General features: G+C 42.5%; 1 protein-coding gene across 1 annotated transcript in view; it reads left to right on the plus strand.

The window, feature by feature from the left end:
• The window catches only part of TMEM132B (transmembrane protein 132B), a 533841-nt gene extending 520236 nt beyond the window's left edge, over positions 1–13605 (plus strand). Inside the window, exons 7-9 of the mRNA XM_029571422.1 lie at positions 5467–5740; positions 8848–9039; positions 10091–13605. Of these exons, the coding sequence (XP_029427282.1) occupies positions 5467–5740; positions 8848–9039; positions 10091–11224 (1600 nt within the window). The 3' untranslated portion in view covers positions 11225–13605. The remainder of the gene's footprint in view (positions 1–5466; positions 5741–8847; positions 9040–10090) is intronic.
• The last annotated feature ends 2601 nt before the right edge of the window (positions 13606–16206 follow it).

The raw sequence follows: 16206 nt of genomic DNA on the forward strand, positions 1-16206 counted from the left end.
CTTTGATATCCTCATCCTCTCACCACTGTGCACCCTGTCGCAGTTGCTGCTCCATGCAGCAGGTCCGAAAGGGCTTGGAGTAGTCGGAGGACCACTCATGAGACCAACATTGCGTTGTTTGGGTCTCTTTCTGCTGTCTACAGGTGTGGCTGTGGTTGAGGTCATCGCTCTCCATCTTCAGCCCATGCTGGGGCACCTCTCACCTGCCTCGGTGCTTGCCGGAGCTACTCTGTGGCTGTATCGGGGCCCAGGGGTACACAAAAACACCAGAGATGGAACCGCTACCTGCGTTTCCACAATGCATACCATGGTGGCAAACCATCCACAATTTGCAGGATGAGTCACAGCTTCCACCAAGAAGTGGAATCGGACAGAAAGGAAGATTTTAGGATCCAGAAGGAATCTGATCAAGAGGGAAGGCACTCAGAGCCTCAGGAAACACGTCCTGCCTTGCTCACAGAATCACGTGACCCCCTAGCTCTCAACCTTTTTTCTGTCAGGACACACCTGACATATGGTTCTCACATGTGAGACACACTGAACATGTGACCGTCATGGGGCAAAATTTAAACATACATTCTGCTTCTGATGACATCTCAGTAAAGGCAAAACAAACTCCCTTTACTACCAGACACAATAGCCCTCCTCTTCGCCCGCGGGAAGATTGGCTGCCGCGGTGTTCCTCTACCGAGGTCCTCCGGGGTCTCCGGACCGGCTCCACGCTGCTAACTGCCATGTTCCTGGAGGCCTAGGGGCTCATGCGCGGCGCTGCCCCGACTGAAGTACCGGCGATGGCGCAAACCTCGGGGGCGCCCCCCAAAGATGACGTCACCCGCGTCAGATATTTAAGGTCTTAGAATTTGCTAACACATCGAGTTAGCAAGGGGTTTGTTACCTAAGCTACTCTGCCTCCTTGGACTAACCAGGAGTACCCACTCCTCGGGGGCCTCGCTCTCTCTTTACTTTGTAAATTGCAGTCTGGAACCGGTACTCGCTCCTCGAGGGCCCTTGTTCCCGGACTTCTTCGAATTCACTTCTGCCTGGAAGTCAGCACTGCCTACTACATCTGTGAGTTACCATTGCTCTCTCAGAGCTTTCCCTGGAACCAGGTACTCGCTCCTTGAGGGCCTATACATTCCAGCTCCTGGGCTTCTATGAGACATTGTGTGAGTGTTACCATCAGGTTCGGTACATGAACTCTGCTTACCCTGCCTACTCACTATATTTGTTTCTCTACAGCTCAGCCTCCAGGGATCACTGTTTCAGCTTCTGAGGGACTGCAGCCCAGCCGGGCATTCCAGCTCACTGCTGCTACCTCTGGTGGTTCAGTATACTGTCTAATAAAAGAACTAGTGTGTGCCTGTCTCCATACTCTGAGCCTGACCGGTGGTCCCTTTCGGGGGTCTTCCCCAGGGGCGTGGTCATCTGCCACCGGTCCAAGAATCCACCCTCAACTCTCCTAAATACTATAGATTGCTAACTCCCAAGTAGACTGTTAACTCCAAACAGAAGAGATTGCTAACTCCTATCTGATTGCTCCTCCCATCAGATAGCGGTTTCAGTACAGAAAGACCACAAATTATAAATATGGAGACAGAAACTGGAATGCAAAACCAAAAAAGCCACTCTGCATGCAGTGCAAACCTGGAGAAATGGAAATAGGAATATATCACCTAACATAGTCCCAGGATCTGCAATAATGCACACAGACTAATCCACACAAAGTTATACTTGCATTATGGAACACACTCACAGTAATAACCCTATCTTGAAAACACAACTCTACAAATATTTAACCAGGCCCTAAACACTAATACACCTTCTATTAGGAAAACAGAATAAGCCAAGTTGCTATATATCTCCACACAGAAATAATTGTAAAACTATACTAATGAAAGTTACAAAAACAGCTGATGAACAGAATAACATCCAACAATTAAAAACTCATAAACATTTTTCGAAATTGTCCAAATATCAGTAAAATATTTCAAAACAGCAGACACATCACATAATACCCAATAATTAAAAATGGTAGTCAAGAAAAATAAACTTAGCCTCTCCAGCAACAATCCTACTCCTTTCTCTTGCAGGCCAAAAGCACGCACCAGAAGCAGGAGTGGCTGCTGAAGCTCTGTCCTCACAGTCCTCTTCCTTAGGGCCCGCAGCCAGTCTCTTCCTCTCACACACACCAGTCACCCCTGACCCCCCCCCCCCCCCCCCCCCGACCAGTCTCCGTCTCTCACACGCACACCAGTCACCTCCCCGACCAGTCTGCCTCAGCACCCAGGCTCACACACACACAGAGGGCCTCACCGCCAAACCTCTTCTTCCTTTGCTGCAGGGATGGGCTCCATTTGTGCCGTGGCTTTACTCCGGCGGGGCCACCTTTTCTTTGCCGCCACAGGGATGGGCTCCCATGGTGGCCTAGCTTCAGCGGGGTTGGGCTTTTTTGCTATGGGATGCCCCTTCTTCCTGCTCCAATGGCCAATCGGAGGCTTCCGCCGTTCTTCCTACTCCCACTGGCAGGAAGAAGGGAGGAGGTTTCAGATTGGCCCATGGGGGGCAGGGAGAAGGGAAACACAACCAGGCCAGTGGGTCACTGGGAGCTGCGACACACCTACCGGTGCTTGGCAACACACTAATGTCATGACACACCAGTTGAGAATCGCTTCTCTAAGTGATGCTGCTGGGCTTTTAAAATCTATCGGATAGTGAGCAAGTCAATCCCAGTCAGTTGGTTGTGTGCAGCAGAATAAAAATGTTTAAATCAATGTGCCCTCATGCATTAATGTTATACAAAACAGGTCTCCCTTATCTAAAACTGGTCAGTATGGTTATTTCCATTCTTTAGTTGTCCACATAATATTTTTTCTTTTCTTTGTTTTACCATTGTTATACTATGGCAGTATGAGGCCAAATCATCTTAAAGACAGATTCCAAATATGACACCCTCTGTACAAAGTCCATGGCTTTCCTAGCAGCACAGCTCTTAAAGGAACAGCCCATCCTGTCTTGTGTCTGTCTCTTCAGTTTTGCAGTTCACACTTGGACAGTGGGAATCTGTTGCGCCAAGTAACTCTTAAGTTCAGATTTAATAGACCCTAGCGAAGTAAGGATAATGGACTTGAGTACCTGTACTGCTTGTGAACTGGTAGGCACGCCCAATGTCACTGCTGTCCAAATTAGAACTCCTGGTACATCTTTTAGCGATTTTTTTTTTTCCGTGAAGGATGAAAGAACAAGCAGTTATATTTTACTGGAGTGGGAAAAAGGGCAAATGGTGTTCCGACTCCAAGGCAAGGCACTGATGTAGATAGAACTAGAATGTACAGTACAATACTAGATCCTGTGACCGTACTGTAGGTGAGACCTACATGAAAGTGCTAGCATAAGGCTTTTTTTTTTTCCATTGTAACAGCAACTACAGAAGTATTGGCTTTTTTTTTTTTAATAATAACCAGGCTCCAATTTAAGGATGACAAAAAGATGAGACCCCCTTTCTCCTTTCCTCTCCGTCTAGTCTTAAGACATTTATTTAAACTCCTGAAAATATATCTACTGCTTTAAGGTTTATTCTTCTTTATGTTGCAAGCTGTGGTATTGAAAAGAGAAACAACAAATATCTTAATTTAGCACAAACGGGGCAATGACCCAACATGCATAGCCAATGACCATTAGCACGGGTAACTAACACGGAGCAATGAAGCAGCTCTACCTACTTCTCCAAATGTGCGCTGCATGCCTTGTTTGATCAGCACATGTGTGTTATTCTGTTTATTTATTCATCCATTCATTCATTTGATGTATAAATTGCAATTGCACCAAAAGCTCACGGCTGTGTAATTACATAGCAAAATGTAGAAAATAAACAATAACAAAATTTTACAAAACTCATATGCAGTTTTATATTTATACATGTCTGATAGTGTAGCAACTTGTCAAAATGACTTACTTTTTGAGTCAAAAGATTTAAGAATTTCTCGTGGTCTGTAAATGTGTCATCTGTGGTGCTGCTTGAGTGGTTCACATAAAAATAGTCACCAGGTACTGTCTAGGGCAGGGCTTCTCAAACTAGTTCTTGGATATCTCTAATGAATATGCAAATGTTTAATTTGCATGCAATGTCTCCAATGTATGCGGACATTTCTTATGCATATCCATTAAGGGCATCCTAAAAACCCAGCTGGCTGGGGTAGTCTGGAGCAGGATAAGTGCAGTGAAGATGCATGAAATAACTTTGCATATTTAGAGTCTACAATGCATGCACATTTATCTCACGCATATTCATTGCTGATATGCTGAAAACCTGACTGGCTGTGAGATCACTAGGACATGCTTGGAAAGCCCTGGTCTAGAGAAAGGATACATAAAATACAACACAAATATTAATTTAGCAATATATGGACTGGTTGCTTCGAGCCCAAGGAACATGAGTTTTAGTCATGAAAAGGGCAAAAAGACTTTTGAGATATTTTAATGAGAATGAGGCTGTTTGGGGCTTGATAATGAGGTGATCTAGATGTTTGATCAAAGGTTACTTTATCTTCTGTCTAAAGTTCTCAAGCATTTACTGACCTAGGCGGTAAGAGTGTGTGGTAGTAAAATCTTTGGTTGATACAGCATATGAACCTCAAACTTTTGTTTTTCCTAAACTTCTCATTAACTACTGTCTATCTTATCACTAGAAGATTTGACCTTTGCATGACTTCTTGAAATACGGAAAAGCCAATTCTGTCTTTAGATGCATGCAAAAACTGTCGGGCGGATTTTAAAAGCCCTGCTCGCAAATTCACCCGGATTACGCGAGCAGGGCCTTGCGCACCGGCGCGCCTATTTTCCATAGGCCGCCGGCACGCGCAGAGCCCCGGGACGCGTGTAGGTCCCGGGGTTTGTCGAAGGGGGCGTGTCGGGGGTGTGTCGAGGGGGCGGGACCCGATGATGTGGCGTTTCGGGGGCGGGGTGCGGCGTTTCAGGGGCGGGACCGGGGGCGTGGCGCCAGCCCGGGGGCGTGGTCCAGGCCTTCGGACCAGCTCCCGGGTCGGAGCACGGCGCGCGTAGATTTACGTCTGCTTCTCGCAGGCGTAAATCTACGGACAAAGGTAAGGGGGGGGGTAGATAGGGCCAGGGGGGTGGGTTAGGTAGAGGAAGGGAGGGGAAGGTGAGGGGAGGGCGAAAGAGAGTTCCCTCCGAGGCCGCTCCGATTTTGGAGCGGCCTCGGAGGGAACGGAGACAGGCAGCGCGGCTCGGCGCGCGCCGGCTGCCCAAAATCGGCAGCCTTGCGCGCGCTGATCCAGGATTTTAGAAGATACACGCGGCTACGCGAGTATCTTATAAAATCCAGCGTACTTTTTAAAAATCTACCCCTGTATGTTTTCTTAGTGGCATGTCTGAATCCTCTACATGGTACCAATAAAGGATGTGACCCTGGAACTAAAGTATGATCAAAGTTGTTTGTTTTTTTTTGAGGCCCACAAGGGACAGTGAGGATGAAGATGATGATGAGAGGAAAGGAAGAGGATGCAATCTGCAGTACCAGCATGCAATGGTTCGGGTTTTAACACAGTTTGTAGCCGAGTCATCCGACCATGGAGGCCAGTTGACCTATATGCTGGGCTCTGACTGGCAATTTGATATCACTGATCTGGTCAGTGATTTCATGAAGGTGGAAGACTCCAGAATTGCAAAGCTGGAGGGTGGAAAGGTGGTTCTTGGCCGTGAACCTGGGATAACCACCGTTCAGGTACAGTTGGCAATATTTAGGGAAAGGGCATTGAAAATAACATGAACAGTTGTGGGTGGTAACAATTCAGCTTTAAAAGTAGTATTCATCATGCTGTTCATTTCAGTGACAGGTGCTAATTAAGTTATTGCCATGCAATTCTTGTAAGTTCAGCATATCTGAAATATTGCAAATTTTAGTGAGCTAGACACTAATACATGCCTTGCTTGTCATTATACCCAACATTAATGCAACTATACAGTGTTCAGTAACATAATTAAATTGAGTAGCATACATTTTAGCATCTCAGTGCAAAATTAACATAAACTGCTCACCAGATCACTTGTACTTCAGAGGGAGGAGAGGACATGCTGTAGAGAACAAATTACAAAGAGCATAACTTTGTTAGAGCAGATGCACCAGTGATGAAGCAGTAAATTAATATTTTTTATGTAATGCCATGTTGAATTAAACCCAGCATACACTATTCTACAGAAATTTTCTAGAAAGAGGGAAAGTAAAAATTTTTGTACAGTAAAACTAAAACACAGGAGATTTACTTACTCTGAAAAGATATATCTCCTTGTTTCCGGTCTTTACTTCCTAAATCATTAATCGAGTATCATGCAGAGTTTAGCTCGCTTTATGCAGAATAGATGGGGTTAGGCTTGTTCTGGATAATGGATTTTCTCTGGATAATGGCAGTTTCAGATAGAGTCTTCTGATAGAAGAATTTTGGATAATGAGAGTTACCAACCAGTTTTGGGTAATAGAAGCCCATAATGTATTTTTTTTTCCAGATAGCTGGAGTTTTTGGATAAAGGAACTTGGAATATAAGGTGCTCTACAGTACCGTTATTTTTTTGCAAAGGAAAATATTGTCAACGGCTGTATGGATGACATCATTGTGCGTCTGAGCAGATAAAAGCAAAGTATCTCATAGATTGTTTTGGAACTGCTGATTGGTTTAGGCTTTGGCTCTGTTAAAGCATTCAGCTGCAGCAGCATGGCATCACCATTGATGAAAGGGGATGCACAAGCAATTCAAGTTCTCACTTGAGCCCGGTTGCTCTTTAGCTGATTCAAGTTGGATGGAGTTTTCAGATCCCTCCCCGGATCTGCTGGAGAAATCTGTCAGATTTTTGGCAAGCTATTTTGAGGGAAAAATTGAAAGCAATTAGAAAAAGTTCTAATTTGGCTCTGCAATCCAACAAAATATACTTTCAGTTTTTCAAATCTGCTTCGGTCTCCTTCAGCAAAAGATTTAACAAACCCACTCCAGGTTCTTAGAACTGTTATAATAAACCTACTCAAAACATGGTCTCACATCTCTGCCGATGACCGGCTTTTATGACCTGAACTGGCACGTTAAAGATTTGGTTCAGTTTTGTATAGTGTTCCGTAAGATGTCATGTAAACCCTCACCCTTACATTGGGTAGAAATCCTGTTCTTTGTAATTACTGTGCAGTAGCACAGCAGTACATTTATGTCCACATAGATTACACTGGCATGTACATTTTGCAGGGAATTATAACTAAATTCAAGTTGCTGTCCATGATATGCTGGGTTCAGTCATATCCCCAGCCTATGGAGGAAGTTTAGTGACCACCATATACAGATTTTCTTTTTTTTCAATTTTTGACCCTTCTCTCCATTTCCTTTACCAGAGAGATTCCCTTAGTGCTGGATCTATTGAAATTCAGAAAAACCAGTGAAAATCAGTCTTTTTGGTCATAGCCGTTCCTTGATTAGTACTGTGGTCTGAGTTAATTATGAGTCAGTGATTTTATTATTGCTTGTATTATAAAGTCTGATTCTGCCCATGCTGCATACTTTGATATGTATTTCATGATGTGATTACCTCGTTTGCAGTATTTCTATCTGTTAGTGTACTCTGTGTATATTGGATTTACTTATGTTCACATTTTGTATCAAATTTGCATATAGACTTCGTTCTTTTCTTAATGCTTGCTTTGTTGTAACGCACTACGAACTAGTGCAGGGGTGGCCAACTCCAGTCCCTGAGAGCCCCAAACAGGCCACATTTTCAAGTTATCCACAATGAATATGCATGAGATAGATTTGCATGCACTGCCTCCATTGTATGCAAATCTATCTCATGCATATTCATTGTGGATAGCCTGAAAACCTGGTCTGTTTGTGGCTCTGGAGGACCAGAGTTAGCCATCGCTGAGCTAGCACTATAGTAGCAGAATATAGATTCAAATATAAATGTAGCCCCTGTCCTGTTCAGGTCCTGGCACATGGGAAGGGCCATGGGTCACGCAAGGCCCCGGGATTCTTGCATGGGTGGGAAAAGGAAAAATCTGTTCAAGGTGTTTATGGTTTTGTATTTACAGAGGCTCTTTCTGCTCACCAGACCAGGCACTCGCAAAAAAAAACAAAACAAAAAAACCACCACATCAGCATCACTGTTCGAAAAAAAATCTTTATTCACTGGTAGGCTTTCTTTCTGGCAACTCCTAGACACTTGGTCCCCAATCGTCAGGACCCTCTTCTTCAGTTTCTGGATTTCCAGGAATGTCTCTCCTAGAATCCTCTCTGTGAAGAGACAGGCCCATCTTCACAGAGATGGCTCGAAAACAGGGATGTTCATACTTTAATATCATCCCTCCCAATGGGGAATGGCGCTCCTCCTTAGCACACTCATACTACCCTGAAATCCCAGACAGGCAAGGTCTAGTGAGACCTCTGTCATTTTGAGGGCACTCAGTATACTGCATATTTTTAAGAGCAGGGACATTTTCCTAGGGACAGAAAATGGGGGCAGCCCCTTACTTACGTAAATAATTTTCATGTTTGCTTCAAACATTCTCCCACCAATAACGTATTTTGTTAAATTTCATTTTAACTTCCTCGAAAGAACAGCTCTGCATAAAAGCATTATAAACATGACAGTGAGCATTTCAACAAAGCTTTTTGGGTGATCACGAATGCAGTAGATATTAGCTGGGAGCTATTTTAAGACTTGTTAGGAAAAATAAAATAAAAAGGCAATGCGGCATTTGTAATTGAATACCAGACAATCAAGTTCCATACCATGACTTGTCAGATGATGAACTGCCTGCTTGTATGCCAGATTAAATAAACTTTTTCTGGTTTTAAGGTTCTCTCTCCTCTCTCCGATTCCATTCTGGCTGAGAAGACCGTGACTGTGTTGGATGACCGAGTAACAATCATAGACCTTGGCGTTCAGCTCGTAGCCGGCCTGTCTTTATCTTTGCAAACAAGCAAAGAAAATAAAAGAGCAATTGTCTCAACCATATCTGCTTATGATATTTTTCATGCCCCCAAACAGGTAATTATTCACGCTCATGGTTGTAAAGTACATAGCAGTTTGTTCAGTTTGCCAGAATTGTAAGGAAAACATTTTTTTGTTGTTTGAGTTGCATGTAGGCTGGTTCACTTAAAATTCAAGTATTTGATGGCTAGAATATAATTAAAAAGTGATTTAATTTTATATGCTTGCTTTATATTTGTTGTATAACTAAATAGAATGTTTAGTTTATAATAAAATTCAACATGCAAGTACATTTATATACCACATAATTGGTAAAAAAACAAACAAAAAAACAAAAACCCTATAAAAGTAGTTTACAATGTAATATTTTCTTTTTCATGCCAAGTAATTTGGCTAAGACAGAAGGCATTAATATCTTACAATTTCTAGTTTTAACAGATTTAATAATTTGAGCTATTCATGTCCAACTGCTTCTGTTTGAATATCATAAAAAAAAAAAAATACCTAGAAAGGAATATTATCTAATACATTAGTAAGAATAATTCTCTCTAGATTTCATGCCCAGTGGGTTAATGCATTGTTTGGGTTAATGACCTGCTTCCCCTTAGATTTTCAGCTCCCTCCACAGAGGGCATTAACTGCCAGTAAATGATCTGTCGAGAGGGTACCGTATTATTGCTGAAGTAGAACTTATTTACTATAGATTTGTTATATGTCATGTCATGACTAGAGTTAGTATGATATCATGTAATTTAGTTCCAACACAAGGGTCTTTTTCCCCAAACACAATATAGCGTGGTGTGTCACAGTACACTGTGTTACATTATCACATTTCATTCATCACTACTTTTCCCTTCATTCTAGTGGCTGAATTGTTGGAAGTCTAGATCATTACAGAGAGATTTTGGGGGACTCTAAAAATGTAGGTAAAATCCTAACACTAGCACAGACAATTTGGTCAGCATTTGAGCTATGACCCTCTCTTTAAATCATTAGGTATGGAACTTGTTTGAGAATCTAAAAAAAACTCAGTAATAATATCTTGGAAATCTCTCAAATATACAATCCACTGTAGTGTTTCTTAATATGACTTTTTTTTTTTTTACAGGAAGCAGTAATTAGTGCCTGGATCTTGTTCAGTGATGGTTCGGTGACACCGTTAGATATCTATGAATCCAAGGATTTTGCAATCGCCGTCTCTTCATTAGATGAAATGGTAGTGTCTGCTCATCAAAACCCTCTATCAAACTGGCCCATTATAGTTGCAGAAGGGGAAGGCCAAGGGCCCCTAATTAAAGTAGAGCTGGTGATAAGTGAGACCTGCCAGAAGACTAAGCGAAAGAGTAGCTTGGCTGTTGGAAATGGAAACATTAAGGTCAAGTTTGGTCAGAAGGATTTTGACCATAAAGAAAATACCATTGATGTTGGCAGTGTAGATGGTGATCTCAAAATCCATTTGAGTAATTCTGTTGAAAAGACAGAAGATCAAGAATGGTCCAAGCATGGAACGTCTGTGGTCAGTCTTGAAAATGGTACTAATAGAAGCATAACTTCTAACACGCCTCTTCAAGGAAATGCCCAAGACGAAGGTCATCTGCAAAGCATTCCAGCTGCTTTCACAAGTTTCCCTACACATGTAGGTTTACCGGAGAAAAGTAATGAAAATAACTTAACATTTACCTCCAGGGGCTTGTCAGATTTGGAGATTGGCATGTATGCCCTCCTATGTGTTTTCTGTCTAGCAATTCTAGTCTTCTTAATCAACTGTGTGGCCTTTGCCTGGAAATATAGACACAAAAGGTTTCCTGTGCAGGAGCATGGAAGCATCCCCCACTCTCATGACTGGGTCTGGCTTGGAAACGAGGTGGAGCTCTTGGAAAACCCGGTTGACCTCTCCCTCCCAGCGGACGAGTGTACTACCATGATTGATAGAGGCATGCAGTTTGAAGAGAGCAACTTTCTCCTGAACGGAAGCTCTCAGATGAACCTACACAGTCAAATTCTCAGGCCTCCTGATTATACATATGAAATGGAAGTGAAGAATGAAGCCTCCAACCCTTCTAAAAGGAAGAGAGTAAAGTTTACTTCCTTTACTACCATTTTGCCTGAGGACGGAGGCCCCTACACCAACTCTGTCATATTTGGCAATGAGGATAATATAAAATGGGTATGCCAAGATATGAATCTTGGGGATTCAAGGGAACTTAGAGACTATATGGAAAGACTACAGGACAATATGTAAAATAGTTTTATATTTGTACTCACCTTTATGCCTTCAGTTTTTTGATGGTGGAGCAGTTTGTGCAGTTAGCAATAGGAGGTTAGAAAACAAGCTAATCTTTTAAGGTCTGGGGCAACTGTGTACTATAAGCAAATATGGGAGGCTGACTAAATGAAGCCCAGTTTTACTGCACAATAAATGTATGATATACTCCTACAATGACTAGATGTCTGGGTACCACATGGAAAATTATTTTGTATACTATGTTAATAGTGAAATATTACTACAGCTAAATTTAAAAGACATTGTACACTGGTTTATATTACGCCATGAGAACAGAAACTCTGAATACCAAGGGATATTTTTCACCATTTTTCTAACTTTAGCTCTTTGTAAAGCACAGTAAAAAAGGAAAAAAAAAAAAGTCTTGCTTTAAGACCTCCGATGAAGCTTACCTTAAAGATATCTGAATATAAGTCTTCTATTTCATTTTATATATGCAATTCAACTGCAAGTAATGCCAATTTAATTTTAGTCGTGGTGGGAAAGTGCGTGACATGCAGAGTTATCATTGGCCATGCTGTAGCACTATTTGAGCCTCATTGACTAAGCAGGTTATGTGATGGCAGGGGTTATTGCAATATCATACAGTAACATAAGATGCGACATTTAAGCTTAGCCATGCCACTTATGTTGGCTCTCCCAGTTGTGCTCATGCAGAGATGGGGGGCAAAGTCTATGGGAATGAAGGTCTACAGGGCAGGGTCCAGAGCGTATACTTTCCCTCCTCCAGCCTCTCCCTGCCCCCAGAACCCCCCTTCTTCCCTTGACTAAATTTACCTATCACGTGAAACCCGACCTCTCTGGCTCCAAATTTTATAATCTAGAAATTTACCGGAGGGGGGGGGGGTGTCATTTCTTGGCTAAATCCCTTTGAAAACGGTTTTCATAACATTTGCCAGTATTGTTGTAAAGGTTTTTCTGTAGGCTGATAGGAATTAGCATAATCTGATATTTTTACAGTTGTATAACAGAGCAATTTTCAAAACTATGCAGACGGTTGCAAAGTCTGTGGGTAACTTTTCCCCGTGGACTTTGGGACTGATTTTTCTAAAAGAAAATATATGCTTATAGTCCCTTTGGGAAATTGGCTAGGGAGATTTGCACCTTTTTTTTTTTTTTATAGTGGATGCTTTTTCCCTGAAAACAAAAAAGCACAAAATTTTAAAAATCCAAAACGAGGCGTGGTGTTGCCTCCCTTGAACTTAACCCTGCCTCTCATGCCATCTACTTTTCCCACGTGTAAAATTGTGTACATCGTAGATCCCTGCGCACACTTTTACCTGTGTACAAGGAGGGCAGGTTTCCAACGGCCCTTTTACCTATGTAAAACATCGTTTACATGAGCAAGTGGCTTTTGAAAATTGTCCTCATCGTTTTAATAAATGTGGTTCAGGTTCATAATCTTGACACTTCTTGAGTACAATTAAATTGTACGAGTCACTAGCAGTAAGGCGTGATAAGTACATTGTTTTCTTCGTTGTTGTTCATTTGTTCGGAGCATGCTGATACAATGGCACCGTACTGGGCTATTTAAGTCCCTGCTCCTTGGAGCTTACAACCAGTCAAGACAGATGCTCTCGGGTATCTTGTAAGGCATAAGAGAAGCGACTGAGGTTTTTCACCTATGTGAGAAGTAGAGTCATAGGACAACATTATAAAACCCTGGGATTATTGCTCCTTAGCTAACTAAATTGAAGTTTTCAAGAAATAGGTAGGCTTAAGGGATAAAAGCAAACAATGTTTTACTGACTGTCTTTTTTTCAAGTTTGACCATTAGAGGGAAGTAGTGAAAAACACAGGTGGAAATAATACAATGGAAAGCTGAAAAAAAATCAACGAAATAATGATTTTAAAAAAAAAAAAAAATCCCAGTGCAATTAAGATGTTTTTATCCTCTAATAATGGACTTCCATGGGAGAAGATAAGGGAATCAACCTTTCAAATGATTATCCATCAGCCAAGTGGAATAATGACCATGAGAAGTGGCAGATTGTATCTAAGCAGGAAACCTGAACCGGCTAACAAACTGAGGACAAACCTAAGGCAAAAGATCGATATGTCCACAATTGTTAGGTTTTAATGGCACTGAGAAGAGGGGGAAAGTAACTTGTAGGTTCACTTGCACAGAAGAGACAGCTGCTAGAAAGCACACGCAGTATTTACACATGGAAAAGGACGTACGTTGTATGCACATCAAATGCACAGTGGAAGAGAAAGAAGCCTCTAAAATTGAAACTAAATGATAGCTGGCAAACCTTTTTTTTTTTTAATTATATTTGCTTTATTTAAAAAAACAAAAACTTTCAGGTGTTACTAAAAGGTTGGTTCCCGTTTCATGCTCCAGCTCTCTTCTCCGATTACCCTTTATACTAATGAAGAAACAATTTTAATTTTAAATGTGAATGCACATAGGATCATGCCTCATTACAGGAGCATATATGCTAACCACAAGATTTCAGCATTTGTTTTGAGAATAAAATCCCTATGATTTATGAAGTTACTTGTGGCACATCCTATCAGAGGCTTATCTGTGCGCCGCTTGGTGAGGCAAAAAAAAAAAAGCCAAACTGGTACCTTGGCAAAGCAAATGTCACCCACGATGGATTTCTTTCAGCTGCCCATAAATTAGAGTAAAATCTGTCTTACCATGCTTTTCGGATGTGGTTTATAACACTCACTAAATGACAAGTTGGTAGGGAAGCAATTGTTAAAGCTGTCATTTTAGAAGAGCTTGGAGGGAAAAACAACCCTAAAAGCCCATGCAATAAGGGGAATATTATTACACGGTCATGTGAAGTCCTCTGGCCAATCATAGTGTTCCGTTCCTGATTGCTATTTTTCAGGAACAGATATGGAACACTGAAATGCGTCCATCAAACAGTGCTCGATATGAAACAGTGAAGCAACTCAGCATGCTGAAAATGTATGCAGTACATCAGACTTGAAAAATTGCAGCCTTTCACGAGTTTGGGGTTTTTTTTGGTTGATTTTTTAATGGGACCTGATAGTTTCCTTCTGCTCCTTTCTTCTTCCAGCTCGGTCATACCCAGGGCTGGGATCACCTATTTTTTAAACTCCTCCTTCCCTTTCCCAACATATCTGGCCCCAGCCATGGCAGCAACGGCCTTGGGTGAGAGGCCACGTGCCAGGACTCCTTCTGGAACCCTGTCCTTGCAGGGCCTGAATCCAGCCACTAGGGTGTTGCCTTTAAGGAATGATCACAACTCCCTGCCTCTCCAAGGGGCTGTTGAGTCGTTTACACAGCAGTTACAGAGGGCTGTTTTGAAAGCAGATCTGCCAGTAGAAAGCATTTTGCCTGCATAAATCGACAGTCTGAAGATTTCCCTCTATCAACGTAGCTAAAAGCTTGTGCCCTATTGCAAAAGTTCCATGCACTTTTAGCTATGTTTAGAAATACAGAAACGTAAGAGCAGAAAAAAATTATGGCCTATCAAGGCTGCCTGTCCTCACCAACTATTCAACATTATGATCCCTACCACTCTCTCAGAGATCCCCTGTGTTTATCCCATGCTCTCCTGAATTCGTATACCGTTCATGTTTCCTCCACCTCCACTGGGGATGCTCTTTTAGAGGCTGCATTCCCAGGGGTATTTAGGTTGGGGAAGGAGACATACACACATGGATGATGGATTGCATTTTTTTTTTTCAAATCTTTGCACGTTCTTTTCAAGCAAAACTCTACTCGCCCCAAAAGAACCGATGCAAGCAATGGTCCGCGCCTTGTGCGTGCAGCATGAGAAAATATATGCATACTTCCAACTTCTCAGAGTGGACACTTTTAAAATTGGCCCCATGTGATGTACTGAACTGAAACCAGTATACAGCACATGCTGAAAATGCACAGAAAATATTGTGATAAATACAAATGACTATATTGAACATTATGATTGCAAAACATGAAGTTGTCTTCCATTAAAGACAGCATATTGGGGTCGATTTTAAAACCCGAGAGTGTGTGTCCATGTGTGCGTGGTTCCTGGCACGCTCACATGGATGCGGCTATTTTATAATGTGCTCGTCTGCGCACATATGTTATAAAATATGATTCCTGTGCACACATGTGCCAGATTTGAATGTCTGCGCGCGCATGTGCAGGCAAGTGACCTCTTCCCCATGCAACAGGGAGATTTTACAAAACAACGAACAGCGACGGGAGTAGGGTTTTCCCAGTTCCTTCCCAGTCCTCTCCAATTAAGGAGCAGACTGGGAGGGAACTTCCCTATCCACCTAACTACCCTTTCTACTTTTTCCCCTCTCTTCCCTGACCCCTAACCCCTCCCTAACTATTAGATTTTATTTTGTTTTATAACATGCCTGCTCTTTTGGAGCAGAAGTAAGTTACGCGCACCAGCCTGCTGCCGGCGTGTGCTTTCCTAGGACAGGGCCTAATGGCAGCTGATCACGCCGGTCCCCGCCCCTCCCTGCTTCTTTGAGAAAGGCTGGAACTTCTGAGCGTACCGCGGCGTATGCACGTGGCCAGGCCATTTTTAATTTTTAAAATGCACTCGGCGTGGGCATGGCTCAGCCACACTTGTATCCCTTTGGTTTTGTGCGCGTAGCGCTGTGAAAATATGGGAGATTGTTTCTAAATCTTCCAGTTTGAAGCCAGTGAAACCGCACTAAAATAGAGTAAGGGCACAGTTGAGAGCCTCCGATGTAAATCTTGTAGTTTTTACACATATTACCCCCTCCCCCACATTGATTGGTTCAGAGGCAGAAATCTGCTTGCTAGGGCAGATAAATACTCCAAGGAGGCTCTTCATTTTCTTTTCCTTAGAGGTGGACACCGTGGCGTTACGTCTCATATCCTTGAGCTTGGTCCCGAGATGGAAGTCCTCTCATGGTCCTAACAGGTATGGCATGAACTATCCCGCTGCTGCCATCTCTGACGTACTGCAGCACGCTTAGAAGAACGCCAT

This window comes from Rhinatrema bivittatum, chromosome 11 (genome assembly GCF_901001135.1).
Source record: "Rhinatrema bivittatum chromosome 11, aRhiBiv1.1, whole genome shotgun sequence".
Lineage (NCBI taxonomy): Eukaryota > Metazoa > Chordata > Amphibia > Gymnophiona > Rhinatrematidae > Rhinatrema > Rhinatrema bivittatum.